Source organism: Hyla sarda, chromosome 4 (assembly GCF_029499605.1).
Source record: "Hyla sarda isolate aHylSar1 chromosome 4, aHylSar1.hap1, whole genome shotgun sequence".
NCBI lineage: Eukaryota > Metazoa > Chordata > Amphibia > Anura > Hylidae > Hyla > Hyla sarda.
Genome location: NC_079192.1, coordinates 120939743 through 120963341, shown reverse-complemented (window position 1 = coordinate 120963341; position 23599 = coordinate 120939743). Strand labels below are relative to the sequence as shown.

At 43.7% G+C, this 23599-nt stretch overlaps 1 protein-coding gene across 3 annotated transcripts in view; it reads left to right on the top strand.

Moving 5' to 3' along the window:
- FANCI (FA complementation group I) overlaps positions 1-23599 on the top strand; it is a 95653-nt gene that overhangs the window by 66171 nt on the left and 5883 nt on the right. For all 3 annotated transcript variants that reach the window (XM_056571927.1, XM_056571928.1, XM_056571926.1), the window contains exons 21-31: positions 1552-1737; positions 3007-3128; positions 9879-10043; positions 10166-10345; positions 10470-10636; positions 13855-13928; positions 14190-14306; positions 14585-14636; positions 16184-16311; positions 17063-17131; positions 18296-18389. In XM_056571927.1, the coding sequence (XP_056427902.1) occupies positions 1552-1737; positions 3007-3128; positions 9879-10043; positions 10166-10345; positions 10470-10636; positions 13855-13928; positions 14190-14306; positions 14585-14636; positions 16184-16311; positions 17063-17131; positions 18296-18389 (1354 nt within the window). The remainder of the gene's footprint in view (positions 1-1551; positions 1738-3006; positions 3129-9878; positions 10044-10165; positions 10346-10469; positions 10637-13854; positions 13929-14189; positions 14307-14584; positions 14637-16183; positions 16312-17062; positions 17132-18295; positions 18390-23599) is intronic.

The window sequence follows — 23599 nt, the reverse complement described above, 5'->3', positions numbered from 1 at the left end:
CACTCCTGGTCTGATACGTTATGTGGTCACATGTTTAGGTGTAAGGCAATGGTGATTGGTTTATGGTAATTATGCACCTGTTTGTGTTATTGCAGCTGAGGCACGTTATAGTGGAAAACAGTGCTGTCGCCTTGTGGTACCCCCCCCCCCCCCCTCTCTGTATGTCATCCTCCCTTGTATTGGATATGTGAGTATAATAAAGAAGATACTCTTAAGAGGACGTGGGGAGTGCTGACTATTTTTGAAGTCTTATTCCGTAAGTTGTTTGCATTACTTGAGTTCAGAGCACCATTAGACGCTTCATAACGGGACTTAGTCCATTCACAGCGCATAAGGATCCTAGTGTCCCTGCAGTGCTGAACTATTGTTGATACATACATATGAAATTGCAAATGAGCCATTAGGGAGAGACCAAAGGAAATACCTTTCTTGGTTAATCCCTTTTTAAAGAGACTTTGGAAATTTAAGGCTTTGTTTACACGTTGGAATGTCCGCACGACAATGCTTTCCGTGCTGAGTCTGCAGAAAGAACGGACATGGAAATTACGCTGTGTGCACAGCGCAGCAGAATCCCATCGAATTCAAAGGAACTCTGCTTTAGTGGAATCTCTGTGCAGAATTCCAACGTGGAATTCTGCACGGAAAGTCCAACATGTGAACATAGCCTAAAGCTGACCAGAGTAACTAATCAGAAAGTGTATGACTTGCATTGTTCTGTGCAGCAGTTCCTTTGATATTATGGTAGCTGTCCTCCTTTACTGTGTGTAAACAGACAGCTGTGTATCAAAGGCCGATGGGCAGGAAATCAATGAGTATAACTTCAGAATGGCCGAACAGAACAATATAAGTACTGCATAGTTCTGATAAGTTTTTCTGACACTAGTTTATGATGCCCTCAGATACGACAGCATATGCCAAGTGACAGATTTCCTTCAAAGCATGCAAAATCTGATTACAATTTTTTGTAGTAGTTTTTTTGTCTTGTTTCTGAGAGTACCTTAACTGATAGCTAATCTGTATTGGTAAGTCATAAAGGTTAGGTAGACTTTCTTTTTGTCTAGTCAGAATGAAATGCTTTATAAACCACCAGTTAAGTGTGCTTTTCCCCCTGGGACAAACAATGTGACATGCGCAGTGTTTTGAAGTAATAGGTTGGGCAGGGTTTTCCATGGTGCTGGTCCTGCTACTGTTGCCTTTCTTCCTAGCGGTTTTGTACCCATCTCTGCTTCCACTGCTTTTAGTCCTTCTGCCATCATAAACGAATAGTGGGTGGGTGACAAGGCCTGCATTGGGAGTCTGATGTCCCAACTTTTTAATGTTATGTTAAGGTCAGACATGCAGCTTTTTGTTTATAAGGTGGGCTATGTTAACATCATAGGATGGCAGAACTTACAGTCTAGCAGCGAGCATTCATTAGATTATGATCAACTATCTGACCACTCCTGGGCTAATCTAGGAACAAGCTAACACTTAGTATATGCTGTGTTTACCTGTTCTGTATATTAAAGGGCTCTTTGACAACTATATTTTTATTATTATACTGTGGATTAGGCACACTTGCTGAGCAGTCTTCATAGTTGCTTAAGTTGGTATAAACAAAGGAGCACTTTACTTCAAGAAAAAGGAATGGACGATGATGACGATGAGGACTATACGGCATGCCAACAAGAAATTGATGAGATGCTGGAATCCATAACCAGAAGAATGACAAAATGTGATTTGGAGGAGTTTGAGCTGGTAAGGTTTCTTAATAAATTGGAAAAATACTTGAAAATAATTTAATGTATGTGATGGAGGGGAGGAGCATTTTTTCCTCTCCTTCTATCTATTCTGCCATCACTACTTGTAGTCGCTCACAGACACCTCTTCTTTCTTACCGTATATACTCGAGTATAAGCCGAGGCTCCTAATTTCACCCCAAAAACCCAGGAAAAGTTATTGACTCGACTATAAGCCTAGGGTGGGAAATACATCATCCCCCCATGTAATCATCCAGACCCCCGTCATTAACTCCCTCATCATCATCACCCTGTCATCATCCCCCCCTTCATCATTACCCTGTCATCATCCCACACCCCCCCCTTCATCACCACCTGTCATCATCCCCCCCTGTCATCATCCCCCCCCCTTCATCATCACCGCTTGTCAATGTCTGATTTAACAGTGGTCTTCAACCTGCGGACTTCCAGATGTTACAAAACTACAACTCCCAGTTTTGAAACATCTGGAGGTCCGCAGATTGAAGACCACCACGGCCACTCCCCTCCCCTCAGTGGGACGTTAGGGTGAGCTGGTCCGGGCCATCTGTGCTGTAGGGATCGTCCGGTGGGGAGGGATAGTTGGTCCGTGCTGTCCATCTTCTCCGGGGGGGGGGGGGGGGCCTCTTCTACGCGCTTCGGGCTCGGAATAGGGACGATGCCTTGACGACGACGCACAGGGACGTTGCTCATGAACGTCCCTTTGCGTCGACGTCAAGGCAACGTCACTATTCCGGGGCTGGGCCCGAAGCGCGGAGAAGAGGCCCTCCCGGTGAAGATGGACAGCCCAAAACGACTATCCCTCCCCACTGGATGGTCCCTGCAGCACAGATGGCCTGGACCAGCTCACCCTAACGTCCCACTGAGGGGAGGTGAGTACAAAACTAAAGGGGGGGGGGGGGTCTGGATGATGACGAAGGCCATAGTGGTCTTCAACCTGCGGACCTCCAGATGTTTCAAAACTACAACTCTCAGCATGCCCTGACAGCCGATGGCTGTCCGGGCTTGCTGGGAATTGTAGTTTGGAAACACTGAGGACAGAGAGTTCACTTGAGTATAAGCCAAGGGGGGTGTTTTCAGCACGAAAAATCGTGCTGAAAAACTCAGCTTATAGTCGAGTATATATGGTATGTCTCTTCCTTCTTTGCTGAGCACTGTGTCCCAGATGGCTTTTGTCAGTCAGGGCCCCTTCTGCAGTTATATTTTGTTAAAGCATGATGGCAACCGTATGATCTTCCTTCCCAACTAGGACAAGTCAGCTGACTTCTCTTTGTCTTCTGGAGTTGGGATGAAAAATTTTAATTACGCAGTTCTGGTTATGGGAGTATGTGAGGTGCTCATGGAGTACAACTTTACCACAGCCAACTATAGGTAAGAAGTAGATCTGCTGGCATGCTGTTTCTGGATGTTTTTCTTGTGAAACCTGAAAAAGTACAGCAGCAACCTGTGTGAATTTGGCTCAACTCAAATGTAAGCCTTTAGTATGGACGGACTGCAGCTATTTCAGTGTCTGTCCAACCAGGGAGGAAAGATGTTAATGTCTTGAAAAGTACCTCCAAATATTAACTCCAGCCCAGTGAGATCAGGCGTGGAGTGACAAAGTACCTGCTGGAGGGTACACTTGGCCATGGCAACCATACAACACCTAGTGCATTCAATTTCTGATTAATAGGACTCTTGCATAGAACTCTTGGGATGTTGTACACATTGACCTGAAACTAGATCAATCTTTAACCCACTGGCCCAGATTTATTTATCTGCCGGAAACCAAAACAGTCGATTTTGCCCTTAACAACCAATCACAGCTCAGCTTTCATATCTTAATGAGCTCAGGTAAAATGAAATCTTATGGGAAAACCAGAAAGGTTTGGTTTTAGGCAGATTGATAAATCCTGGTCCATTGTATACATAAAACAGGTTTTAAATAAAACTTTATTTATATATATATATATATATATATATATATATGGTAAGGCCTGCGCAGCTGGCCTGTAATTGTGGGAGGAGCGGGATGACCATAAAAACCCACGGCTCTCCCCCCTTCAATGACGCTGTGGGTTCTTCGCTTGAGGGTTTGTCACATGGTGTCGGCAGGAGGTGGAGTCACGTTCCCACCGGTCAGCTGACTGCACGAGTCAGCTGACTGGAAGGTCGCTTCAGCCGGCATGGTGGTGGTAAGTGGCCGTGGCTGACTGGGGGTAACGCTGGCTGTTCCCGGACTCCGGAGGTGAGCCGGAGTTCAGGGAAACCCTTGGTCAGCCCGGCCCCAGCCCGGTTATTGTATTACATATCGGCATTCGGCTTCTCGCACATGCATATCATTACCGCACTATGTGAACGGCTTGCTGCGCATGTATATGATTACTGCACTGTGTGAACAGCCTCCTGCACATGTATATGATTACTGCACTGTGTGAACAGTCTCCTGCACATGCATATCATTACCGCACTATGTGTTAGGCTTCTTGCGCATGTATATGATTACCGCACTGTGTTAGGCTTCTTGCACATGTATATGATTACCGCACTATGTGAACAGTCTCCTGCACATGTATATGATTACCGCACTATGTGAACAGTCTCCTGCACATGCATATCATTACCGCTCTATGTGATAGGCTTCTTGCACATGTATATGATTACTGCATTATGTGAACAGCCTCCTGCACATGCTTATCATTACCGCACTATGTGAACGGCTTGCTGCGCATGTATATGATTACCGCACTATGTGAACAGTCTCCTGCACATGTATATGATTACCGCACTATGTGAACAGCCTCCTGCACATGCATATCATTACCGCTCTATGTGTTAGGCTTCTTGCACATGTATATGATTACTGCATTATGTGAACAGCCTCCTGCACATGCTTATCATTACCGCACTATGTGAACGGCTTGCTGCGCATGTATATGATTACCGCACTATGTGAACAGTCTCCTGCACATGTATATCATTACCGCACTATGTGTTAGGCTTCTTGCACATGTATATGATTACTGCATTATGTGAACAGTCTCCTGCACATGCATATCATTACCGCACTATGTGTTAGGCTTCTTGCGCATGTATATGATTACCGCACTGTGTTAGGCTTCTTGCACATGCATATCATTACCGCTCTATGTGTTAGGCTTCTTGCACATGTATATCATTACCGCACTATGTGAACAGTCTCCTGCATATTTTATCATTTCCGCACCACGTGAACAGTCTCCTGCACATGTATAACATTACCGCTCTATGTGAACAGCCTCCTGCACATATATATCATTATCATATTTTGTAGTTCTGTGCTGCTGGGAGGATCTATATGTGTCTCCGGTATACTGAGACTCGCACACCTTTACACTCAATCGGACTCACCGCTCCGCCCCACCCTGTGGGCTTATGCTTCACCCCCACAGCTGCCAATCTGGTCAGTCTAAGGCATGCTACATCAACAGCTGCGCTCACCTCCAACCTTTGTCTCTTAACTAACTTCCTCACAGTTTTCTTTTCATTTATACTTCTGTGTTTCCGGGCGGTGTGCCTCCAGCTGTTGTGGAGCTACGATTCTCACTTATAGGAATCATGCCGTAGGGTTCATGCTGTACACATCCTGGTACCCATACACGTTGGTAGGATTCATGCCGGTAACATTTATACGCCACACACGCTTATAGGGTTCATTCGTTCTCTACGCGCTTGTAGTTTTATACCGTACACACGCTTTTAGGGTCATACTGTACACCCCCTTTGTAAGGTTTATACTGCACACACGCTTGTAAGATTCATACAGTACACACTTGTAGAGTTTATGCCGTTTACTTGCCTACAGGTTTCATACTGTACACTCGCTTGTAGGATTATATTGTACATTCGCCCTTAGCATTCATGCTGTACGCTTGCTTGTAGCATTCATACCGCACTCACGCTTGAGCATATTTGTGGGGTGCATGCTTGTAGCATCTACTCTATACACACGCTTGTACATATTTGTAGCATTATGCTGCGTACATACTTATAAGATTCATGCCGTACACAGTACACACTGGTAGGATATCCTGTACACACGCTTGTTGGATTCTTACTTTACACGCGTTAGGATTATGCAGTACATTCGCGGTAGCATTTATACGGTACATTCGCTCGCATAATTCATAAAGTTCATGCGGTGCATACCAATGTAGCATTCATACTGTACACTTGCTCGTAGGTTTACGTGGTATACATGCTTGTACTCGCTTGCAAGGTTCATACTACACACGCTCTTGTAGGAGTCATGTTGTACACACTCATAGGAATCATACTATGTACACGCTCATACGAGTCACACTGTACGCACGTTTATAGTATTACATGGCCCCCACGCTCGTAGGATTACTACTGAATATGCACTCATAAGGATTGTGCTGCACACCCGCTCGCAGGACTTGTATCACGCATGTTTGTAGGGTTATATTACTCGGGTGCACGCGGGAATCAGGCTGCGTGTGCACTCGTGGCATGTGTTCTGTACATGCGCTTGCGCTATTTGTGAAGTTCGTACGCCCGCAGTTTTGTGCAGCACACATGCTCATACAGCACATGGGGTGTGGCCCCGTACGCAGATATGTGGTCACAATAGTTACTACTTGCCGGCATAATCTCTGCCATCGGTCGTGGTTAGCTTCAGGCGTTCACTGGTGGTCTATACGCGTATATGGTTGGCCCGAGTATAGGTTCATCAAGTTGGTGGTACAGCCATGCATAGCGGTTCACGACAGTTTCACACGTAGTCGTTCTGCACGCATCTTTATATAGGCAGGGTGATACATAGCAGTTGTCGCTGCTGACACATATTGAGAACGACAATTACACGACGCACAGGCGGGGCTTACCCAGTAAACCTTGCAGACGGGGTATGTTTCATTATCGTTGGTACTGACATGCCTTCTGAACGACACTGACATTGCGCATAGGTGGTGTTTACCTGTTAAGCCTGTCATGTTGCAGAAAGGGTACGTCGCATAATTGTTATTACTGACACGCCTTCAGAACAGCAATAACACCACACATATGTGATGTATACCCATCATGCCTGCCACGCCTGCAGGGGGTACGTTGCACGGTTGTTACTGACACGCCTTCAAAACAGCAATAACGCCACACATAGGTGATAAGATTTGTTTTATTATCCAAGTAATCACCTCATGAACCTGACACGTCTTCAGGTTGTGTTTACTTGTGTTGTCGGTGCACCTCTTTTACGATATAGTCACGTTCTCAAAAAACGGAATTCACGATGTTTTGGGTTGTCATGGTACTCGTATGAACTTTCGCACTTACCACTGGGCACACACTTATCTAGACTCAGTTACGCATACAATTCTCGTCCGACACGCCTTCGGATACTTTCCCTCTGTCCTGGTTTAAAGTGTCGTACATTGTTGTCCAAGTAATCACCTCATGAACCTGAAACGCTTTCAGGTTGTGATTGCTTGCGTTGTCGATGCGCTCCTTTCTCTGTGTAGTCATGTCCCAAAAATGTACTTCATGGTGTTCTAGGTTGATATGGTACTCGTATAACGCTTCGCACTTGTCACCGGGGAGCATACTCGTCTAGGCCTGGTTACGCATACGATTCTCGTCCGACACATCTTCGGATACTTTCCCTCTGTTCTGGTTTAAAGTGTCGTACATTGTTCTCCAAGTAATCACCTCATGAACCTGACACGTTTTCAGGTTGTGATTGCTTGCGTTGTCGATGCACTCCTTTCTCTGTGTAGTCTCGTTCCTAAAGATGCTCTTCAGGGTGTTCTAGGTTGTTAAGGTACTTGTATAACGTTTCGTACTTGTCTAGGTCCAGTCACGTATACAATTCTCATCCGACACGTCTTCGGATACTCTCTCTCTGTCCTGGTGTTAGACGGTCAGCTATGTTATAGATAAATGAGCTTGGCTAGACGGTTAGTTTGGCTGTCCCTACAACATACATTTACTTTCACATGTGCTCACATTGAAGCAGTCCAGAATATTGCAGCAGATGCCTTATCTAGGAACAACCTGTCACAATTCTTTCAGGTGATGCCAGAAGCCGATTCCATAGGGCCGCAAGTTCCCCCATTCCATTCACTAGTCATGAACTGAACCAGCACCTTCGGATAGCCAAACGTTTGGTCAGTGATTCCTTGTCCGCAAATACACGAAAAATTTATGGTACGGCGTGGAACTCATTCTCCAAATTCAGATCCAAGCACGCCGAAGGCGACAAGATTTCAGTTTCCTTCCAATTAGCATATGTCGGGTTTTGCCATACCACACTGCATTTATCCCACAATACTATTAAGAGTTATCTAGCCGGTATCCAACACCATTTATCCTTGACCAATACCCGTAGTTACTCTATACTCTCTTCTCGCTTGGTGAAGTCCGCTCTGAAGGGCATCCTTAAGAAGGAAGTCCCTCGCAGCCCAGTCAGACAACCAATCACAGGCAACATGTTCAGGCAGTTGTCCGACTTGTTAGACTTCGCACCATTGGGTATTCGTGATAGCCTCACATTGATAGCGGCCATGTACCTTGCCTATTATGGGTTTCTCAGACCGGGTGAGTGTACTACTCGGACTGTCAACGCGCCCTTTCTTAAGGTCAGTCAGCTGTCACATGTCTCTGATCATTTCGAGCTGTCCCTCAGTCAGACCAAGACCTCGTCTCCGGGTCAAACTGTGATTGTCCGGTTTTCCCCACCGCGCACAAATGGTGTCCTGTCACAGTCCTCCGTGAATTGTTGAATGCCTGTGTTAACCTATCAGCTGACGACCCTTTACTCCATTTCAGATCCAACCCGCTAACTACTTCTCAATTCATCAAACATTTACGCATTTCGGTCAGGTCGCTGGGAGGAGTCCCGACTTCATTATCCGGTCACTCCTTCCGTATTGGCGCAGCTACAGCCACTTCTAAGCACGGGGTCCCAGCCCACGTAATCATGAAATTAGGATGTTGGAAATGCGGATGCTACATGCAGTATGTCCCTAACCCTCGCAAAGAAATGGCTAGCGCATTCCAGTCTCTTGTGTTGTAATCTGCAATAAACAAATGTTTGTTTAAATCCGGGTTTTGCCCTCTTTTCCAGGCATATTCTTTACGCCGCAGTTATGGCACACTTCAGACTGCTTAGTTGAGGTTGATAGGTTATTGGTTACAGTTGGTTGTTAGGTTAGTACTAGGGTTGTACGCATATCAGTCATGTAGCAACGACCACAAATGGAAAGGCCTGCGCAGCTGGCCTGTAATTGTGGGAGGAGCGGGATGACCATAAGAACCCACGGCTCTCCCCCCTTCAATGACGCTGTGGGTTCTTCGCTCCCACCCGCCCCCCCTTCTTTTCATTCCATCACACTTACCACAGGGTATGCCCTCTTTTCCAGGCATATTCTTTACGCCGCAGTTATGGCACACTTCAGACTGCTTAGTTGAGGTTGATAGGTTATTGGTTACAGTTGGTTGTTAGGTTAGTACTAGGGTTGTACGCATATCAGTCATGTAGCAACGACCACAAATATATATATATATATATTTTTTTATATTATTATTATTTATTATACTTTTTCAGCTCTGCTGCTTTTTCCCCACACATATCCTACCAATGTCAGATCAGTGTAGAACTGATTCTTGGCATTCCTGTTGATCAGGAATGCCTATTAACTGCTCTATTAATGGAGACATGCATTTAGTAGCAGTTGTGCAGGGGATTGCTCAAGCACAGCATCCCCTAAAAATAGGCCATCGATTTTGTGACGTCAGAAAATCCCCTTTATGACATTTGCCCTATAGTTTTTGGCATTTGAGTGCATAACAAGCAATGACATGACGGTTTTAAAATAGGCAACGGACATAGATAATTCTCCACAAGCACTTTAATGTTTTCCAAGATATTTCCCATAACGTATATTGCATCTGTGTTGGACCACATCTCTTTCAAGGACACTATGATTGTATATTATCACTAGCCACTGAGAAAAAGTTTGGCGCACATTTGAACTCAGCGTTTTTATTTTTTATAGTTCAATAATTTTGAATGTAATTTTTGCTACCTATAAAAACATTCAAATTGTTTGTAATCATTTCATCTATGGTCTGATCTGTTCACAGTAAATGTAAGTTTGAAGACATATTGGGACTATTTAAGTGCTACAGCAAACTAGTTGACATCTTGAAGGAGAAATCTGCTAAAGGAAGAACAGGAGGTGGTAGTAAAGCATACAGGAGCTTGTTGTCTATGGGATTTGTTTCCACACTTTTAACCGCTTTATTCAGGTATGATGTTTTTCTGTAAATGTATAGACTGTCTTTATTCTCACGTATGTCTGTCCTGGAAAGCACTTGCCTGCTTAGCTTACATTTTCATTAGAGGTATATGTTGCTTGGCCTCTTTGCAGAGACAGCATGAAGGTCCATGAAGAAAGTCTCAGTGTTCTTCGATCCAACTTAGATTTCATGAGATATGCTGTTGGCACTGCATTACAGAAAATTCAGCAACTAAAAGAGACTGGGGCTATAGATGGACCTGATGGCCAGAATAGTGAGAAAATGTTCTACAGCATCTGTGAGATAACCAGGTAAAGAGCATCTCCTGAATGACACAGGCTACCAAAGATTATGCATCTTCTGTAACTGTGACTTATTTAGAAAGACCTAAAAAATGTATGTTAACAGCAGCCAACTCCCAATCTAACCACACAGGGTGTTAATGTGGAGATATACCTCAATACCATGTGCAGCTGAGGATTCTGGGAAAAAGGACAAAGGAAAGAACATCTCTTTGCTATGTTTGGAGTGCTTGGTGCAGATATTTTACACCATCCAAATGCATTATCAGCCAAAGATCCCTCAGTTTCTTGTTGCATTAGGTAACGTATTGGTCAAAAATGTAAAACAGCTAAAAAGCTACTCATGTGCTTCCAGATGAAAGAAACCTGGGAGCAGGTCAAATCCATTCTGGCCACCATAGGAATACTTATTTTTTATGTATTCAGGTATAAAAATATGAAACTTAGAAAAAAAAAAATATATATATATATATTTTTATTTTTACCAGTTTTCTGCTTACTTCTTTACTAGACTTATTGTAAGCCAGACCCCCTGGTTATGTATATTGAATCTGCGTTTGTCCAGGTAATCATTTTTCAATAATAAGCTGCGCATGCACAGATTCCCGATCAGTTATGGTACACCGCAACTGCAGTTGCAAAGACTTTCTCATTTTTCCTTTAGAGCAGGGTTTGCCAACTAGGGTTCCACTAGCTGTTGCAAAACTACAACTCCCAACATGCCCGGACAGCCACCTTGGTTGGGAAACACGCCTTTAGAGAGAGACCACTGCACATAAGACAAGTGCACACCTCATGTAGTTGCTTTGTTGCACACTTTAAATTTAAAGAGCAGGCACAGTGTTTGCAAGTGCACTTGTGCTGTTCCTGGGTGGATCGTAAACAAGCTCATGCACAGTTGAGAATGGAAAGACATGGATAGTCGTCTACATGTAACACCCTGCAATGGACAAGAGCGACTTGCAGTGAGCAGGATCCGCATACATCACCAAGAGCGTTGCTTCCAATAAGTCTAGTAAACAACAAAAGTGGTAAAGTATATATATATATATATATATATGTGTGTGTGTATGTGTATATATTTATATATACATACATACAGGGATGTGGAATTCCTATTGCCCGACTCCTGGGACATGCAGTTCCGGGGGTGCCGGGCAGGTGAATATTTCCGGCCCTTAGCCCTGCTTCAGGCAAGCAGGGCCGGACCTGACAAGCGTGGCGGTGCTCAGCAGTCTGTATGGAATGGGCTCCCAACTCCTGCCCGCTCTGTACTCAGTAGCCTGGGGCTGCCGCTAATAGCCAGCATGCGGCAGAACTGACAGCGGCGTCTAAAGGGACATGTGAATGCTTGCGTCTAAAGGGACATGTGAATGCTTGCGTCTAAAGGGACATGTGAATGCTTGCGTCTAAAGGGACATGTGAATGCTCCCTGGTGGACTAGTGGGGTGGATCGCTCCCCCCCCCCCCCCACAGCGTGATCGCGGGGGGAGATCCACTATAGAAGTTTTATTAAAAGTTTAAAAGACACACATTAACTCCTTCCATGTTAAAAGTTCAAATCACCCACTTTTCCTAAATAAAAACATTATAAAAATAAACATATTTAGTATTGCTGCGTGCGTAATTGTACGAACTATTAAAATATAACAATTATTTGTCCCATGTGGTAAATGTAGTGCTGGGCGGTATGACCAAAAATGTGTATCACAGTATTTTTCTGAACAGCGCCCGCGGACCACTGGCTTTCAGTGCTTGCAGGGGGAGGTGACAGCTTCCGTTCTCCGTCCCACGCCCGCATCTCACAACTCATTCATTTCCAGCACCGCGGCTCACAGGAGGAAAAGAAGATCTGGGGGTAACATGATTCGTCCCCCGATGTGGGGACAGCGCTGCGGCTGATAGTTCATTCATTCTGTGGGGAGGAGGAAAAGCAGGACAGCGCCCTTGGGTCATATATGATTAGTTCCCAAGCGCTCTGCTGCTAAAAATTCATTTGAGAGGGGGAAGGGGCCCCACCGGTATTGCGGTATAGGGAAAAATTCATACCGTACAGAAAAAAACACCAGTATTCGGTATGAACCGGTATATCGCCCAGCACTACGTAAATGTAAAAATATATTTTTATATTATCCCAGGAAAAAAAGTTAAAAAGCGGTTAAAAAGTCAGATCAATACCAAAATGGTACCGATACAAAAACAGATTATGGCGCAATAAATGAGCCCTCATACAGCCCAGTATGCGGAAAAAAAACAATTTTTAATAAAAAAGCTACAGGGGTCAAAAAATGGTAATTAAAAAACTAAAAAAAAAGTTCAGAATCTTTTTTCAATTTGTAAAAAATGCGGGAAACTATACAAATCTGGTATCACTGTAACCAGGCGGCCTAAAGTATCCAAACAACATGTTATCTCAACCACAAGGTAAATGGTGTAGACAAGAAAACCACCAGACTTGCAAAATTATCTTTTACTATTTAAATTTCACAATTTTTTGGGTTCTGAGAATATGTTACTGAAAAATTAAAAGGTATCCTTATAGTAGGTAGTTATGGCTATTATAGGGCGAGGAGGAAAAAAATGAGAGCGTAAAAGCGAAAATTGGTCCGGACAAGTGGATCGTCATGAGGGACAAGTAGATTTTGCTCCGTTTTAGTCCCGTGGACAAGTAGTTTATTATTCAATTTCCACACCCCTGTATATATATATATATATATATATATATATATATATTTTTTTTTTTCTTTTTCACACATACATACATATTACTAATTATTATTAATGTTTTCATCCCTGAAGATCATTTTAATGAGTTAACCCCTTTAAGCATTTCCTACAAATAAAATGGATCTGAAAAGAGAACAGCAAAAACCAAATGTCTTTATCAGAAATGGATTTTATTCTGGGTGCCATGTCTGTGTCTAGGGACATGTATTTTGGACCACACATAGTTGTATTTTCTCACATCTCTATGACAGTTTCCGTCCCCTCTGTAAATTCCTGGTTTTTAAGAGACAGACAAAAATGCTAAACTCTGCCTTGTTCCCCTCTGTGTATTAGCCGTGTCTCCAACATAAGCAGATCCAGTATTTCTCTTGCTGGTTTGGCTTCTGAGTGCTTATATTACATAATGACCCAGATTTGCTAATGCTATCCATTCCTTAGACAGTCATCAGTGGCACCATATTTAACACAGTGCCATAGGTAACTCAGGCCACTTTTAATAAATCTGTTAATCTAAGTTAAGACCAACTTTTCTGCTAAGCCATGCCCCTTCTGACAAGCGAGGCACGAGTCTGTCTAAAACTCATAATAAATGTGGCACAAATCATATAAGCCAGTTTTTCAGGGGCAATTAAGGCCATAATTCTGGTACATTTGCAGTAGTGCGTCAATGTTTGTGTTGTGTGATCCTGCATACCAGAAGTGGAATCCCCTTGAGATAACTTTTTGAAGACCGTCTGCTGTCCTTTATTGTCTGCTTTACTGCTCCATGTCTATGTGCTGTACATTTCTAGATGAGGAAGATGAGGGGCAAGCAAGTGCAGTAAACATTGTGGAAAAAACATCTTTGCTGATCACACAGTTTCAAGTAAGTTTCCATGTGTCTGATGATATTTTGGGATAAAAAAAAAACCCCTGTCCTGATAACAGTCTCTATACCTGCATACTGCATTATTCTTATTGTCACTAAACCACTGAAAGTTGGAGATGTTATATGGAGATGGTAACATTGCCGGAGTGACAGGAACATATCTTTCTAGTACAATCTCTGTAGAACCTGATCTTCTTTTCTGCAGTTATTATGTCGTGTTCTACATACATGAACCACATCTGTCATTTTTCTTCACAGAGATCCCTTACAAACCAACTGAGCTCTGGAGAAGATGAGTTTAACAGCAAAGAAGCGGTGCTCCTAGTCAGTATCCTGTCTACATTATACAGGTTTCTGGACACATCATCTCAGCAGGTCAGTTTGTATACACTGATCAGTTCTATTACCTTCACATGGGGATTTTATGGCCTAAGAATCTAAATAGATTGTATGGCCTGCTGCTTAGTGTTGTAGGATAATGCACATAATGCAAGTATAATCTGCCACAAATCCATAAAAGAAAAAAAACTACATGTAATGTATTGCAAACACCTCTGGCCAGACTGAATTCTTTGCTCTGAGGTTCAGAAGTGGCAGATACAGTATACTTTATTGTTGTGCATAACAGTGATGAAGCTGTGTCTGTGTTGCAGTTTGGACAGATGCTGTCATGGACGGTGAAAATTTGTAAAGAGACAGATTTCGGTAAGAACAGGTTCATGTGAATAAATCTAAATACATTTTTAGCTTAATGTTGTTTGTATGAACATTGACACCTTTCATTGTCATATAGTCTTGTTATTGGATACAATAGCCCACAACAACCAATCATGGCTAAGCCTTTATATCATCAGAGCTGTTTGAAAAATAATCTGAGCTGTAAATGGTTCTTATGGACCAGTCAGACATTTTGTAACTCAGACAAATTGATAACTCTAGGCTATTGTTTTATGTGAGGGTTGTTTACCACAATAACATCCTTGCCCTTCATGGAGAGGTGCCCCACATTACTGCTCTTTGCCTTTCATCTTTTAGTAGTTTCCTGGGTTTAATACAAATGAGGCTTATAAATGATCTGAATAAAATGTACCCAACATTCTAGTATATCTTCTATTTTAATCATCAACACTAGTTCAATATCTCTGCCTGCTCTCAGTGTACAGATGACTGTGATACAGTTAACAGGTCAAGTGTTAGTTGGACTCGATCAGTTGGACTAAGAAGTATCTTAACTTAAACTAAATTGGAGATTTGCACCAAAAATGTACTACCTTTTTCACTAACTTAAACTATATGTGAACTACTACTACTATTTTGAGATCTTCAAATGACAAGGTGTTTAAACACAACGGTTTTTAAAAGTTACGTAACTTCACTTTATACAGTGCATAAGCTTTATTGACATAATACAGTGACCCCTCGACCTACGATGGCCCCGACATACGATAATTTCAACATGCGATGGCCTCTCAGAGGCCATCACATGTTGAAGGCAGCATCAACATACAATGCTTTTGTATGTCGGGTGCATCGCATAAACGGCTATCCGGCAGTGCTGACTGCTTCAGCTGCCGCAGGATAGCCGTTTACGTTGCCCTGTGTGGTCCGCTGACGATCACTTATCTGTCCTCGGGCTCCGGCGCGTCCTCTTCGGGATCCTCTGCATTGTTGGCGCTCACCATCGACGTCATCACGTCGCTGTGCACGCCGTCCCGTCATCCAATAGGAGCGACAGCGATGGACGGTGACATCCCGGGCAGCGGTAACGGTCCAGAGCGGCGGGAACAGGTGAGTGCAACTTCCTCTAACAGTGGTCTACAACCTGCGGACCTCCAGATGTTGCAAAACTACAACACCCAGCATGCCCGAACAGCCAAACGGCTGTCCGGGCATGCTGGGTGTTGTAGTTTTGCAACATCTGGAGGTCCGCAGGTTGTAGACCACTGTCCTATACTTTACATTGTACGGATCCCTCAACATGCGATGGTTTCAACAAACGATGGTCCGTTTGGAACGGATTACCATCGTATGTTGAGGGACCACTGTACTGAGAAACCTCTTTACTGCATGTAAAGTGGAAAACATTTGCCTCTTTCCATGCATCACAATACCGATGGAATGAACTCTCTGTGGGTCCAGGCTGTCCAGTTCAATATATTATGGTATTATTGCAGATAGATTATACCTTCACTTGCTCTACAGCCTTCAGGATACTTCTGTCAGTCTCAGATATTGATGTTTCTTTTCTACAGAGGATGTCCAGTTTTGTAAAGGCATCATGACACTTCTCTTTAGTATGCATTCCTTTTTTAAGAGCCCAGTAAGTCTTCTGCGTGAACTCTCTCAGGACATCCATGGACATCTTGGGGACATAGATCAGGTATGATTGTTGCTTTGTTCAGAATACACACAAAGGCTGCTCATCCATTTCTGCTGGTTATCTTAGCAACTTAGCTGTATTTCTGGACTGGTTTTTCATTTTTATCTGTGTTGGTGTTCAATGGGTTCCTACTTTAGGTTGACAACAGCTAAATGCCTATAAGCCTGTGATGTGGATTGCAGCCCTTCTCCACCAATGTGGCCATGACAGAGAGGTGGACAGAATCATAGTTTATACCTGTAGCAGATCCCATCCAACAACCATAATTATACCCAAAGAAAGCATCACCTTACTAAATGACAAACTAGTCATGTTCCCTGGTATGGTACAGTTTCTCAGTTTTGTATCAGTGCAAAGTACAATGTTTCCTTAACTTAAGATTTACGGAAACAGTGTAGGATGTGGTTCTTCACTGTTAACCTAACTCCCATGAGTGTTTATAAGACCCTGCTCTGCTATTAACGGAATCCCAGCTTCTATGGTGCTGGGAGGGGTGAGAGGCGGGTTTTAAAGATAGTGCCGGCAGGTTTTATAGATCCTAGAGGTGAGACCCACATCTATCAGACTATTATGGTATATTCATACAATATGCTATAAATGTCTGAGAAGGGGAATACCCCTTTAAAGAGGTGCTCCAGTTTTAGCAAATAAGTTAGGCTATGTCGGCTATACGTTTACTTTGCTGTCTCAGTAGAGTGCTGTGCTGCACTATTGAGTCCCACAAATAATTATTTATTTACTGTCTCCGCAGGACATTGAAGTTGAAAAACAATCACATTTCTGTATTGTAAACCTAAAGACAGCAGCACCTACTGTCACGGTAAGTACCCTCAATTTCATTATCAATGTTTTCTCCAAAAGACACTTAATTAAAATTATGTATACACAGCCCCAAATTGTCTTGTGCTGTTTTTTTGCACATTGATATTGGTAACAGTTCTTTTGTCATAACAATTGAGTTTTCCTTAGACTCTTCTGGTATTTGTCGCTGCAGATCTCCTTCTCTTTTGTCTGGATTGGAGACTTTGGTCCGCAAAGGACATAGCGAAGCCTCTGAAAAATATAAATATTTATGCCCTCCTGCTTTCTTAATGGTGTGTTGACATCCCTGACTTATTGGAGAATGATTGGAAAGATGTTACTGATTATAACGTTTCCTCTGTTGTTAGTGCCCGGGATGTTCTGGTTCAATATAGGTTTCTGCACTGTGATTATTTACATCTGTAAATGTTTTTATTAGACTAAAACAGTTATGGATGTCTCTGATGTCTGTTTTTGTTGTTCAGCACCTACTGGCATTTTAGTTGGCCATCCTGCTTTTTATGAATCAGCACCTATAGCCCTGGCCCCTCAAGTTCGCCTTTTGTGTGTTCTGGATACCTTAGTCTTTGTCACTCATAAACGCTTGTTCCTCCATTATCGTAATCTTTTGTGCTAGAAAAGTGATCATTATGGCATGGAAGTCAACAAAGTGGTCACAATGGACTAAGCTGGTCAACCATTATGTCCCTCGTACAAAATTCTGTCTATAAACATGCGGTGCCCGTGAAAGCTTGATACAGTGTGACCATATTGGGTTGAGAACCCGGCTACGGCACACATGACTGATGTCTGATCCCTATATACTCTGGGGAGTCGACAATGGAGTTTTTCTTGTTTGCATGGGTTGTATGTGTGGACAGTCGGGATTACCTTCTTTTTTGTCTGGCCTCTTGTTTCCCTACTGTGATATTTGCTGAAATTATTGTTTTCTACATCAGTTATACACGTGTTGGTGCAATTCATGTACATTTTTGTTCCCTGCAGTTCCTTGTTACCTGGCCCAGCACCTTGGAAGGCAATGCTTTCTTTGTTTTCTTTTTCTTTTATTGCCAAAATTGTTTACCAATAAATCCTTTAAAAAAAAAAAAAAAAAAAAGTTACGTTTAAAAATTTTTTTTTTTAAGGTGACCCATAAGTCCTCATATTGATCTTTGTTTTGCAGCTTTTGGTCTTGGGCCAAACTGCAAAAGTGCTGGATGAAGTGGACTGGCTGATCACAAAACTAAAAACACAGCTCAGTTCAGAGAAGATGCCTGGTAAGTAGCCAGATCAACAATCGACAGTTTAAAGGGGTATCCTGATGGATTAAAATCCAACATTTTTATATTCATGCAGAGAAGAAAAAATGACCCTTGAAGTGCCGCTGCTGGTATGATGAAATGCAAGTTCCAAGCCAGAGGTGTTTTTAAAACACTGGAATGGTTTATTAGGAGAATAAAAAATAAAAGTGCAGAGATGATGTGTTTCGGGGGAGCCACTCCCTTCCTCAGATCAGTATGCACATAGAGAGTTTAAATATACTGAAAATGGCACCAATACATAAAGTGGGCGGGGCTAGCAGATGACATCACAATTTGATATGCATGTAATACAAGCATCAAATAAATTAAATAAAAAGCTGAAATTGAGTGATACAGTAATATTGCATAATACATGGGATTCACATGCAGTTTATATTAGCTTGTATTCATAAATTAAACAGTGATGCACTATTGCACGTGAACCCCCGACATCCGGCATCCAAATGTCAACATCCTGCGGCAGCGAGGCAGGAGATGCTGACAGCGCTGGAGCTGGAGTCAGGGACGCGTTGCTAAGTGAGGCGTGCACGTGACTCGGGTGAGCCAATCACGGCTCACTCAGTGTAAACAAGCAACGGCGTCCCTGTCATTGTTGTGAACGCCCCGTCCCGTGATGATCAAGCCGTGCGGCGCTTAATGAACCGTGCCGACTTTACTATACACAAGAGCCGGGCGAATGGCTACAGGAATGAGAGCGACCATAATAAGCAACCAAAGAACGGGGAGAATGTAGCGTGTGCGCATGTAGCGTATGAACGGGGGAATGTAGCGTGTGCGCATATGCTAGGAGCGCAAATGAGTTTTAAAACATCGGGGAATGGGGCGTGTACGTATATGTTAGGAGCGCAACTATATATCAAACATCAGGGGATACAGTGTGCGCGCATATATTAAGGGGGAATATAAGGGTAATAATGACTGCACTCGTCTCATAGAAAGAAGTGGAAGGCGCATATGCCAGGAATGTGTAATATAGTAGATGCGCCTAATAAAAGGATGTTTTTAAAATACAACAAAAAGGGGAATGGATATGGTCTTTATATATCTACTATATTAGGCGCATCTACTATATTACACATTCCTGGCATATGCGCCTTCCACTTCTTTCTATGAGACGAGTGCAGTCATTATTACCCTTATATTCCCCCTTAATATATGCGCGCACACTGTATCCCGATGTTTGATATATAGTTGTGCTCCTAACATATACGTACACGCCCCATTCCCCGATGTTTTAAAACTCATTTGCGCTCCTAGCATATGCGCACACGCTACATTCCCCCGTTCATACGCTACATGCGCACACGCTACATTCTCCCCGTTCTTTGGTTGCTTATTATGGTCTCTCTCATTCCTGTAGCCATTCGCCCGGCTCTTGTGTATAGTAAAGTCTGCACGGTTCATTAAGCGCCGCACGGCTTGATCATCACGGGACGGGTCGTTCACAACAATGACAGGGACGCCGTTGCTTGTTTACACTGAGTGAGCCGTGATTGGCTCACCCGAGTCACGTGCACGCCTCACTTAGCAACGCGTCCCTGACTCCAGCTCCAGCGCTGTCAGCATCTCCTGCCTCGCTGCGGCAGGATGTTGACATTTGGATGTCGGGGGTTCACGTGCAATAGTGCATCACTGTTTAATTTATGAATACAAGCTAATATAAACTGCATGTGAATCCAATGTATTATGCAATATTACTGTATCTCTCAATTTCATCTTTTCATTTTATTTTTGATGCTTGTATTACATGCATATCAAATTGTGATGTCATCTTCTAGCCCCGCCCACTTTATGTATTGGCGCCATTTTCAGTATATTTAAACTCTGGATGTGCCATACTGTTACTAGACTGATCTGAAGAAGGGAATGGCTCCCCCAAAACGCATCATCTCTGCACTTTTATTGTTTTATTCTCCTAATAAACCATTCCAATGTTTTAAAAAACACCTCTGGCTTGGAACTTGCTTTTCATCATACCAGCAGCGCCACTTCAAGGGTCATTTTTTCTTCTCTGCATGATTTCTGTCGGGATTGGTTCACTCCTTTTCCTGGGACCCGGGCTTAGCAGCTGGCTTTTCACATCCTGGCAACCCACAGGTTGGGTCTACATGCGAATTTACTATTCGCTCATGGTAAGCGGCCACTACCTAAGGGCGATTGCAGCCTAAGGACGGTGCACGTCACTCAAATATCCATCTATTGTTTGTGGTAACGCCCAAGACGTCCCCCTTTGACCTCCTTTTCTTCTTTTTTTTCCAGGAAGATTTTTATATTGATATGGATCATATAAATCTAAGTCCTGAGGCAGTGTTTCCCAACCCGGGTGCCTCCAGATGTTGCAAAACGACAACTTCCAGCATGCCCGGACAGCCTTCTGCTGGGAGTTGTAGTTTTGCAACAACTGGAGGCACCCTGGTTGGGAAACACTGTCCTGAGGTTTTCCTTTACTGTTAGTGGGACACTATAATATTTAGGGTATGTTTACATGGTGAATAACGGTGTAATTCTTGACGTGGAAATTGCACCGATTTCTGTGTCAAAAACCATATGGTATCACTGTCAAAAACTCTACTCCCATTGACTTAAATGAGATATGGGAACCCTTAGGTTCTATTTTTGGTAATATTTGCCCTAAATTCTGTACAGTGTGTTATACACCTTCCCATCTACATTAAACCTTTTGCTGTTAAGGGGGAGCACAGAGCTTAGGCTGTTTTCACATATATGCATCAGGAAATCTCCCAACACAACCTGAAAACCTATCCATTACCCGAAAGGCTGCTGCCACCTGGAGGTGCTGGCACCGGGGCCAAAATAAGGCTGCCTGGAGGATGGAGCACTTCCGTATGACGGGCCCCCCTTCTTCTCGAAAATACACCAATCCTGGCACAGGCACATCCCTAAACCCCACACACAAACACACATACCTGAAACAGGCAGCCACAGTGGGAGGGGTTTAGGGATGTGCCTGTGCCAGGATTGGTGTGTCTGCAATAAGGTTCGGGAGCCGGCATGTATCACAGTTATGCCGGTGCGCGCGGCCAGCCTCTGAACCCCTGAAAGCCCTGTGTCCCCCTCCTAGCGCATAAGCAGGGTATTTCCCGCTACTCTGTAGATTTCTTGCAGCGTTAAATACGCTGCGCATCCGCCCAGTGTGACCCTAACCTTAAGGCAGTGTTTCCCAACCAGGGTGCCTCCAGCTGTTGCAAAACTACAACTACCAGCATGCCAGGACAGCCAGAGGCTGTCTGATCATGCTATGAGTTGTAGTTTCACAACAGCTGGAGGCACCCTGGTTGGGAAACACTGCCTTAAGGTATTGTCAAACTGCACAATTTCATATTTTTGTTTTTACATTTTGCCTTATATATATTTTTTTTTGTTACATTTTATAATAAAATAAAGTGTGCCAATAAAAAGGACAACCTGTCCCACAAAAAAAGCCCTAATACAGCTTTGTTTTTGCTGGTTTATCATTATTATAACAAACTTCTGACACATCACAGTGACATGTCAGAAGTTTATATAAATGGTATTCCAAGTGTTGGGACCCCCACTGATCACTAGAATGAAGGTGCCAGTGTGTGGCTGCAAGTGCTGTGCCCCTTTATCTCTACTTTACTCTGTCATATGCATACAATGGAAGTCTATGGGAAGTACCATAGACTTCAATTGTAAATCTGTATACCACTTTTTACAGCAGAGATAATGAGGCACAGCGTGTGCAACTGCACCCTTCTGCCTCCTCATTCTAGTGAAAATCTCAGCACTGGGACCTTCAGAGAAAAAAAATTCTAACATGTCACTGTGACATTAACCCCTTAAGGACGCAGCTCATTTTCACCTTAAGGATGGAGCCATTTTTTGCAATTCTGACCACTGTCACTTTATGCATTAATAACTCTGGGATGCTTTTACCTTTTATTCTGATTCCGAGATTGTTTTTTTCGTGACATATTCTACTTTATTTTAGTGGTAAATTTTCGGCGTTACTTGCATCATTTCTTGGTGAAAAATCCCCAAATTTCTTGAAAATGTAGCATTTTTCTAACTTTGAAGCTCTCTGCTTGTAAGGAAAATGGATATTCCAAATACATTTTATATTGATTCACAAATACAATGTCTACTTTGTTTGCATCATAAAATGGACATATTTTTAATTTTTGAAAACATTAGAGGGCTTCAAAGTATAGCAGCAATTTTCATAATTTTCATGAAAATTGCAAAATCTGAAGGGACAGATGTTACAGAACTACAACTCCCAGCATGCCTGGGCAGTCTAGGCATGCTGAGAGTTGTAGTTTTGCAACATTTGGAGGGCTACCATTTGGGCACCACTGTATAGTGGTCTCCAAACTTTGACCCTCCAGATGTTGCAAAACTACAACTCCCAGCATGCCCAGACAGCGTTTGGCTGTCTGGGCATGCTGGGAGTTGCAGTTTGGCAACCACTAGGAAGGCAGCAGTAAAGATCGCTTTACTGCGACCTTCCTTGATGCTCCGCGCCGTCGCCTCCCTACCTGCACCGCTGATCTCAGCTGATGCCACCGATGATCACTGGTCCCCACCCCATCTTCTCCACAGGTACCTGCCACCATCTTCTCCCCCCGTTCTGCCCGACATCCAGGGGTGGGCAGAGCAGAGGATTTCCATGGTAACCCGCCGTCTTCAATTGCCATTGGTCAGTACTCATTGCTGACTAATGGCAGGGGATAGGAGGGGGTGGCACCACTGCAACCTCGCTCCTATCCCTAAGGATGATCGGGGCTGTCACTGACCGATGATTGCCGGTCCCCACCGCATCTTCTCCACAGGTACTGGCCGCCATCTTCTCCTCCCGTTCTGCCCGACATCCTCATTGCTGACTAATGGCAGGGGATAGGAGGGGGTGGCACCACTGCAACCTCTCTCCTATCCCTTAGGATGATCGGGGCTGTCACTGACAGCTCCGATCATCCCTATTTTCGGGTCACCAGAGACCTGATCAGCCCGGAATAGCGACAAATTGCAGATCAGAATTGATCTGCGATTTGCTGCGATCGCCGACATGGGGGGGTCTCAGGACCCCCCTGGGCGATATGCCGGGGATGCCTGCTGAACGATATCAGCAGGCATCCCGGTCCGGTCCCCACCCGGCGAGCGGCGGAGACCAGAATTCCTACAGG